Below are 10,000 nucleotides of genomic sequence, written 5' to 3'. Positions count from 1 at the left end.
CAATTAAATAATGCAATTATTATTGATAATTATATTATTAATTTGAATAACAAATGAGTGATATGTATTGCTTTCAATTTGATTGGTTCTTATTAAGTCATACTATAAAATAAACTGCTGTTCACCCCACCAAATATTACAATAATGAATTGTATGAATTACAGTGCACCATTAGACATAACCTGTGTAAACCAACAACGCTGGGCCAAGCACAACACTCCAATCAAATATTTATCATCATGAGTAGCTGTTGTCATGGACACGGAAAAGGACTTTAACCAAGAAACACAAACACGCATAAAAAATAACAATTACCAGCTTCGGCCATGCCAAATGAAGAGCGTTCCAACAGGTCCCTAGCACGAGAGAGAGAGAGAGAGAGAGAGAGAGAGAGAGAGAGAGAGAGAGAGAGAGAGAGAGAGAGAGAGAGAGAGAGAGAGAGAGAGGGAGAGAGAAAGAGAAGGAGCGCAGGAGAGAGAGAGAGAGCCATGACAGACGATGCATCCTAGCACGCTGCTGGGACAGGCCAAGCCATGTTGACTTAGAACCCAATACTTCCTTACAAAGGAACGGGGAACCAGCTCCAGCCAGCCTCCTTGCAGAGCACTAAGGAGTCCAGCAAGCTGAAGCAATATTATCCAGCTTAGTGTTGCTAACATTAGATGGGTGCCTCCGTGCAGATCCCTCTCTTTGTTTTCTCACCGAGGGACGCTACGCTAGTGCTGTTCACTTGCCCCTTTTTCCCTCTCTTTCCTTTTTTGTTGTTGTGTTGGATTAGAAAACAACAAAGCGACAGGATCCCACAGAGAATCCTAAAGAGGGAAAACAAAACAGAGCCCAGCTCCAGTGTACGACCGGGACTAGTTCATGTTCATGAACTGAACTGAGTCGAGGGGGGGGGGGCGGGGGGGGGGGGGGGGGGGGGGGGGGGGTTCACGTCGCCGACGGTGACGACCTCATACCCGTGTCCATTTTTGGATTGTGAGTTCCAGCCACTGCGGGAGGGAGTGACCAGCAGACCTGCAGAGCAACACGCCACCGCCGCCGCCGGCAGATTGTGAGACCGTCAGCATCTCTGGCCCGGCGGCAGCGTCCCGGCCACAGCTAATTAAAAAACAACAATTTCACAGGAGGGCACTCCTAACAATTCAGGAAAAAGCCCCTCTCAGCACACCAGGGCATCGTCCAACACAGGTTTACAGGGGAGGCATGGGGGGTCTGCAAAGACAGGTTGCAGGGAGCTTTAGTTTTTATAGCTCAGGATCAGTGACGTCTCGTTTATAAAAAAAGCAAAGGAATTAAGCTAAACAAATTGCCTCAACCGTCATTTAAAAAATGAATCACACGAATGAAACGCATCACCGCCCACACACAAAGAGGCAACGCTGTGTGAGTGCTGCATCGAGCGTGATCAATCCTGGATCATAATTGCATTCAAGTCATTGAAAACAATCTCTAATAAATATGTAGGTGCTAACAACGTGATAGCCTACTCATTATGACGCCGGGCTGCACCCTAATCACCGCTTATCGTACAAGGAGAGGGAGGGGTGGGTGGGGGACAGAGGGGGGTGTTGTCCCAACACTTGGGTCAGATGATAGCCTTATTACACGGCCGCCTCCAAACCATGTGTGTGGTTAGGGAGGGCCCTCCTCCGGGGGATTGGATCTCCCTCCTTCTAATGATGTATAATTGACCCCTGAGCGCCGGGGCCAGCGGCGGCTCTCCAGGGGTCTGTGTAATTCCACTCTACACTTATTCTACAACATACCGCGGCCCAGGTCTTAAGGTGAGAGCCCCTCCCAGGGCCCCGTCGTAGGGGCCTGAGAGCGCCGCGGGGACCGCCTCAGACATGGACAGACCTCCTCAGACGTACTGACATCCTAGTGGAGGGGATAAGACGAGAAGGCGCCGTATTGATCCTGGAGCAGAGAATAATATAAAACAGGAAAACAAAGCCAGCACCAAGATCGCTGTTGGTTTCTGTGCTGTAATGTTTTCTTTCTGTTGCAGTCCCTTTTTTCACGTCATTCTCATGCACAGAGACGCTAAGCAAGCAGAGAAAATTTTAAAAGACAACACCACGGTCTACTGCTTAATATATAAGAGAAAAAAGGAGAGGATGAGAGGGCTCATAAAACCATATCTTGTTAATACACATAATTACGCTCGATGCAGTCGGTTGCATTGAACTACGCTGGTGGGAGTTGAAATAGTGAGCCTCAAAAGTGGTTTGCTTGTCTGCACGTAAACCTTTGCCAAGGTGCGAAAAATAAATACTTGCCAATTGTTTGATTTATGGCAGCCGGTGAGGGCTGATTACAGGTCATGAATCAGTTGATGTAGAAATGTAATTATGCACACAGACTTCTGTTAGGCTGGGTTCGCTTGTCACTGCCTTGAGCACTTTGAGGCTTGACAAATGCACCTTAAACGGGTGTCATAAAAGTCAAAAAGGTGCCAATTACACCTTTAAGTATCTCATCAATGCAAATTAAATAAACAAAAAAAGAGGAGAGGATGGCTGAGTGGTTAGACGCCGTGGGGACCCTCCGACGGGGCGAGCGTTTGACCCGAGCTAGCGTTGTGGAACCGGAGCGAGGAGGAGGAGGAGGAGGAGGAGGAGGAGGAGGAGGAGGAGGAGGAGGCGGCTCAGGAGGAGAAGAAGAAGCAGAAGAAGCAGAAGAAGAGAACGGGGGGAGGAGGACTGAGAGACGGAACATGTGATATATGATGGCGTGAGAGACCAGCGGCGCCCTGTGGGTTGCTGTTTTTGGCGTGGATGCTGGCGGAGGCGCCACGCATCCCCACACAGCACAGAACATACCAGCAGAGGCAAAGCAAACACGGGGGTGAGAGGGGCCAGCGGATACCACAATGTGAGTTCATAGGCAGTCAATACCATAACAATCTATCGAGCCGCAGAGCTACGCGAGATAGACAGTCAAACACTGATGGTGTCCAGGAGGCCCTGGGTAACACTGAGAGGATCGAAACAGCCTCACTCTCATATGCTCTCCATTTTTCTCCATCTTTGATTTTTTTTTTAATGATTGATAAAGACTGCATTGCTTCATATCATTCAAATACCAAGCAAACAACACAATAAGAATGTGTGTTAGGAGGCTGAAAGAGCGGAGGTGGTCCCAGACTGGACCCTCTGGTCTCTGTGCCGAACCGCCACTAAGCCACGACGCCGTGACGATGGTCTCCCCTGGCAACAGCTATGGATTTCCTTTTGTTATCAACTGACTACACTCTGCTGTCACGTCGCTGTTGAAAGGCACACATGGCGATGGATGTAAGTCATTGTTGGGCTGAAGGTGTCTAGCAGAGAGCCATAGTGTCCCGGTCATCGGCCTGGAGTTGTCAAGAGGGCCGGACACAAGAAGCAGAAAATGTGGAGACAAGGTGGAGGGCAGCCACGCGATGAGAAGCACAAGGCTGTGCTATGGGGTAGGGGGGGGGTAACCCTAACCGTACTGGCCTAGTTATTCTCCCCACTTTAGTCTGTTTATCTTATTTATTTAATTTAATTACTTTGCATATTTTATTCATCTAATTCACATGTTTCTTTGTTTAGATTCTACGTTGAGGAGGTAATGTCTGGTTCAGGTTTAAGGTGAAAATATATGATGAGCAACAAAAGGTTTCTGGCAAATAATTACTCGTAATAGCACTAGCCTACTTCCACTAAACTATAGGACTATAATACAACTATCATAATAATAAGCATAATAATAATAAAAATGATAATATTATAATAATATAATAATAATGATAATAATAATAATAATAATAATAATAATAATAATAATAATAATCATCATCATCATCATAATCATAATAGGATAATAACCGAAATAATAATTGGATAATAATAGTAATAAGAATAATAATAATATTATAATAATAACCTTTTTATAATTATTATTAATATTATGGTTATTATTGCTGTTATTATGGCCATCCCAATAGCTTTCTAATGTTTCATGTTTAGGCTGCAGAATATCGTTATATTCAGGCTAATATCCTATTAATACTTTAAGATAAAATGTTAGAATGCAGAGTATATCTGTATGTGTCTTTATGTGTGTGTGTGTGTGTGTGTGTGTGTGTGTGTGTGTGTGTGTGTGTGTGTGTGTGTGTGTGTATGCGTGTGTGCGTGTGTTTTTTGTGTGTGAGCGTGTGTGCGTGCGTGATTATTTTTACAAATTCTCATTTGACAAATCATGGAATGTATTGAGAATGGTATCATTTTCGCCGAACGTAAAACAAACCTTCGTCAATATGCAGGGCCTGAGATCGATCAGCGTATAGGCCTATGTGAACGAAATGTATTTCTATACCTGCGTGAACAATATACAATTGTTCTTTGAGTTGGAAAACATACACGCTTAAAACAATATATATGTATTTATCTCTCTATAATATTATATACACCCATCAGTAATTAACACCCATCAGTAATTAAAGCTGTTACAGACCTGTACTACATTCGCCGTCCTTCATTTCGCCAAATCGCGATATTGGGTTTTAAAATATAGCCAATAATGATGAAGTTCTAGCCCTATATTTATTTGATATGATCATTTGTTTAATTAAGAATACTACTACTAATAATAATTATAATGAATAAAATAATAATACAAATAATAATTGTATTATTATTAGGCCTATAAGTAATAATAAGAAGAAGAACAAGACAATAAATGGTAATAATAATAATAATAATAATAATTATCAATATTATTATTGTTCAGCGTTTATAGGCATAGGCTTATGTCGGCTATAAACTTCGTAGTTCCAGAAAAGGTGCGCCTTGTGACATTTCTCTTACAGGATGTGATTGAGGCCCGCTTATTAACCTTGCGACCGGTCAACTGAAAAAATGGATTAAGATGTAAAAATACAATAAAATAGCTCGGCCTAAATATGGCAATAGGCGATGGCGACTATAATGCAATCTTCACCTCCACAGCGAGGGCCCAAGGCAGCAACAGCAGGAGGCCGCTGCAATGTGAACCAGTGTGTGCAGTGCGTGTGTGTGCCATCGCAGAAAATACCGCATTGACTTCAACTTGATATGAAAGGACGGGCTTACTGTTGGTAGTCGTGCTTGCAGTAAAGTTTCCGTTCCCTGAAGTAGCAGCTGGTGGTCAGGGGCTGCTGACACACGGTGCACTGCAAACACTCTTCGTGCCACGAGGAGTCGTTGACCCTCATCAGGAAGCGGTCGGAGATGGGCCGCTGGCACCCCTCACACACCGAGGGGTGCGGGCAGTCGGTCCCTGCAAAGCAGCGGCCTGGGTCAGTCATGTGCATCGTGGAGAATATCTAGATTCATGTTTAATCCCTAATGAAGTTTCTGATCGAGCTTTGGTTAAAATAAATAGGGCTAATAAGCGTATGTGGTCTGTGGAAATTACAACCGGATCACAACCCGTTTGAGTTAAACTAATAAATTGATCATAGGCTATAGGTCTGATCTGTGGCCTGTATACACAACATTGTAAAACAAGTGATGCTTTTCGTGTGTTGTCATTTAACTGTGCTCCATGCTATACTGATTAGCCGGTTATTATGTTGTTTTGATAAACAATTCAAACTACAACACAAATGCGTAATTGCCCTTATTAGGACTGGGTTTATAAATAGTGCGACGCATTCCCTTGCCCATGCAGGCTCAACAATCTAGTCAATACATTTCCTCAGCTTTGTAGGTATATCTACAAGTAGGCCTAAACATGAACCGGACCCATCAGTATAGGTCTCGAACCCGCAGCCGAACGGAACTTACCGAGCATGACCCCGAGCGTGGCCTGTCCCGAGCGAGGCGCAGCGGGTGATCTTCCATTTAATGCCGTCCAACATGATGTAGCTGTTGAATTGTTTCTCCGCGGAATGACGTCCCGACAGGATACCTGTTTCAATATCCATAAGTACAGGGTCACACTTCCCTCCCTAAGCCCTGGAACTCCCGCAATCAACTGAAGAAATGAGTGACCGCTCTCGGTGGATAAACCTGTTGAAACTAACCAACTGAGCAGGGAAATGAAGAAGAGTCCGAATGAAACTGTGCAGGCTTCACGCCGGACCAATAGATTCCGTTGGGTGTCAGAGAAGAGCAGTTGCGTAAATGGCACATTCAATCAAAAACAACCTCTCGACAGTCACCTGCTATGAGACTTGAAGAGCTTTGCGTGTTTCGCCTTGTTGGGTAACTTGTGTCGCACTATACGCGGAGATCCTCTGGAAAGTAGCTCGGCTTGATCGCGATACCCCGAAAATATGACAGCAAAATCCAAAGATTGGGGGGGTATGAGATGTCCCGGCGCTATAACTCTTGGAGAAGTATGTTGGGAAGCTGAGTCCCTCGGATCCCTGTCGCCTCGGAGAAAGTCTGAGAACGAGGCTGAGGCTGAGTGGATCCTCCCACTGCTGACTCCTGCACGCATGGACACACGTTCGGAGCCCCTTCACTGCGTGGGACGCGATTGGTGCAGAGTGCACTGGATTCGCCCCGACGGACCCAAGAACAGAAGATGAGCAGCTCACCGTGAAGAAGACAAAAACAAAAACATAACATTTATACTACAGTTTGTTACTACCGTATACTCCGTAATTAGCCTAATAATACAGAACGATAATATCTACAACAATGAAACGTTAACGACACAAAGTAATAATACACTACTAAGGACAACACTAAAGGAAAATGTAAACAACAATGCAAAGATCAACCACAGAAAGAACAACATAATAACCATATTAATTTTATTTTAATAATAATTGCTTTATAAAGATTATTATATGAACGTTTTATTATTATTATAATGTCTCATAATCAACATTAACAATTATAGAAATTCGTTTTCATGGGAATAGGGAGCATAACTATTTGTATAACTGAAGTTAAGTGATGGTCTTCAGTTTACAATATGCTGTCACTTCCTCTCTTCTGTAGAAACTGAAACGTTGTGAGCCTCGTAATGAATCGAGTATTGGGGAGATTTTTGGGAGGAGAGCTGCACGCCAAATGGTATAATAGCGATAAGCTATCTGATATAAAGGGGCTATGGACGTGACATGTTGGTGATCTCCATCTCTAACCTCCAAATAGACCCTGGTCTGGATGAGAGGCGGATGAGAGCTGGACCTGAGGGATTTTCCTCCAGACGAGGGTTCGTCTCCGCGGCGGCTCTGACCCGCCGAGGTCTACTTTACTGGGACTGCGTCGCAAGTGAAGAGGCCCGATGTGTTATTGGTATGATTATAATTATTATATCTATGCTATGCGCAGTGCATGCAGGTTGACTCTTTCATAAAGTATCCGCTCATATGGTCCACAGCGTGGATGCTTCGAGCATGAATATAAAGGAAACGTTTTGCATACACATAAACCCAAGGCAGTACGCTTTAGATGGGACTGCATGCAGGGTAACACGTCAAGGCCCACGTCTAATGGTGTGAGGTAAATATAGGTTGGTTTATTTAAACAAGATGTAGGGAGATATTCCAGGCCTCTTTGGAACTGGGGTGTCACTAATCGGATTGTAATGTTCCCGTCGGTGGGCTGAATGTTTTCATTATCTATAGCTTCTCTCTAAAGCCACGATACGCAATTCAGCCGAATCACAAGATGTACACATCGGAATTATCCTGCGTTAATCATGTTTATATTATATTCATACGAAGAAGCAAAGCGTTTTTCTTAAATAACGAATTTAAGACATACGACAAAATAGGGCTAGTTACCAATCTATATTACATAGTTGGGCTGTTTAAAAACATAAAAACAAATACAATTTACAATTCAATAAATAAATACTAATTCATTGAAGAAAGGCCTAAAACATATAATTACAACGATTATTGATTAGGCACTATTCACACATTGATATAATTATTGTTATTATGATTAGAAGCCTATGTAAAGTAATGCATGATAATGATATTAATAATAATAATAATAATCAGCCCGCATAAGCATGTTGCATATGCCTAAGTTATGCTTCTGTCATTTAAAATCATTCCAAAAACATAAAGCAACCTTCACTTTTTAGCTTCGCTATGTTTCGTTCCTGTAAGCTTTAAGTAAGTTAGAGTGGTTGAAACTAACAACCACTCTGGGGTTGTTGATTGGTATTTACCTTCCACTCACAGGCCGACGTGTTTTTGATTGGATATCCTCACTGAACCCTGCAGCAGATGACCTGTAGCCCTAGTTTGGTTGGAAGGGAAAATCTGAAAACTGCCAGTTTTGATCACGTTGCCCTCTGCTGTTCAGAAGAGGAACAGCACAACCAAGAGTCAAAGCAGGAGGAATTAAATACAGAATTCCTCAATGGTTCAGACTGTGTTTTTAAAATTGATGGAGAGCTTCAAATTGTATGCCCAATACAGGCCATTCATACATGGGCCTGTTACCAAACATTTTGCTTTGGCCAGTATCAATTATATGTTCATCGTGATCAAATACATGGTGCAGCCTAATAACCAGCCTACCCGTTCATTTGTGGATAATGGGGCTCGAAAACAATCAATAAATCAATCCAGCCAATTCCCCCCGCGGTGTGCATGGGCCTCCACACGCTGATCCCTCCCACAGATCAGCGGGTTAAACCACATAGCAGGTGAGCTTTCTGTGGGACCAGCTCTGAACTCAACTGAAGAAAAAGGTAAGCGTCTTCATGGCCATTCTACACCGTGACATGGTGACGGCTTTCTGTCTGCTTATTGGAAACTATAGTCAACAAGGGTTTAAATGTTCATTGTGAGTAGTTTTGAGCCATATCTTAACGAAATAGTGTGATATAATGTAGGCTACGTGTTCCCAGTCTAACACTGGCCTGTACCGGTTGCGTTTTTATTCATCAGCTTAGAGAAATGATTTCGGGAAGCGAATATTTTTTATAAAATACAGAAATATCAAAATTCAACCAATGTGTTGAATTGTGTCAAATATAACCTGAAACTGAGTGGAATTCTCATGGAGATTTAAGTTGGATAAGGCAATTAGTTAAAATACCTACATCTTATCAGCCTTTAGATGGTGTAGGCACTAGCACTATGGAAAATATATTGGTTATGATAAACTAATAAGCTACTGAACCTAAATAAATAGCTATACACATTATCCTATAGCATAACTATAGCATAACATCAGCTAGACATTGAATCAGTTCACTGAAGAAACAAGACCGCTTCCACATCGAATAGTTAATGGAGAAAAACATAAATAGGCCTACACGCAATTAAACGTATCTATTTATTAAATCGATATTTCACGAAAGGCGATCTGAATATTCAATTAAAGATGGTCCCTCCCTGCAGGTCTGATCAGCGGTCCCCGGAGCATCGGACCACGATGAGTAGGGCCATTAGCTCCTTTATTCTGTTATATAGCCTACTGCCATGTGCATATTCGTAAACTTTATAACACTTAAATACAGATTATCTTTGTTTACCCACAATTTATCACAAAACTAAACGAATTTCCTGATTATACTAATAAAATAGTCCTACTTAGGCCCTTGAGGAACATGTGAGGGATATTCGAAAGCACAGCAGACACGGGCCTCATAGTCTAACAGTGTAATAGTTGTCCAAATTGGGCAGAAGACTTTGATAGTTAACTCACTTTGATGTTTTAACGAGGGTTTCTAAAAAGCTAGGCTCTTTGTGGGATACTCCTCTGCGCAGGAGTGCCGTGTTCCGTGGTGCCGATCGCACTTTATCAACACAAATAATTAGAGGTGTTTAAAGTTTAAACCAATGTTTGGCAGAAATTGCATGTCAACGAAATGGCATTTGCAGGTGTACGATTCTAAGGCAATTGGCCTAGTTGTAACGGGATGGATTATGGATAAATGTATAGGCCTATATATAAAAAAAGAATGGCCCTATATATAGGCTAAACATTTTTTAATTGTCGATTAGGATCTTGTGTCAAGCAATCGCCAGTTCATATCAGCTCTTGTTCTAACAAAGAAGAGC

At 42.6% G+C, this 10,000-nt stretch overlaps 1 protein-coding gene across 1 annotated transcript in view; it reads right to left on the bottom strand.

Moving 5' to 3' along the window:
* The window catches only part of lmx1bb (LIM homeobox transcription factor 1, beta b), a 27,765-nt gene extending 21,281 nt beyond the window's left edge, over nucleotides 1-6,484 (bottom strand). The window contains 4 exon segments of the mRNA XM_060054966.1: nucleotides 5,106-5,292; nucleotides 5,802-5,838; nucleotides 5,841-5,857; nucleotides 5,860-6,484. Coding sequence (XP_059910949.1) covers nucleotides 5,106-5,292; nucleotides 5,802-5,838; nucleotides 5,841-5,857; nucleotides 5,860-5,941 — 323 coding nt within the window. The 5' untranslated portion in view covers nucleotides 5,942-6,484.
* Nucleotides 6,485-10,000: the final 3,516 nt, after the last annotated feature.

The sequence above is a fragment of the Gadus macrocephalus genome, chromosome 6, assembly GCF_031168955.1.
Source record: "Gadus macrocephalus chromosome 6, ASM3116895v1".
Taxonomy (NCBI): Eukaryota; Metazoa; Chordata; class Actinopteri; order Gadiformes; family Gadidae; genus Gadus; species Gadus macrocephalus.
This window is presented reverse-complemented; position numbering and strand designations above follow the sequence as displayed.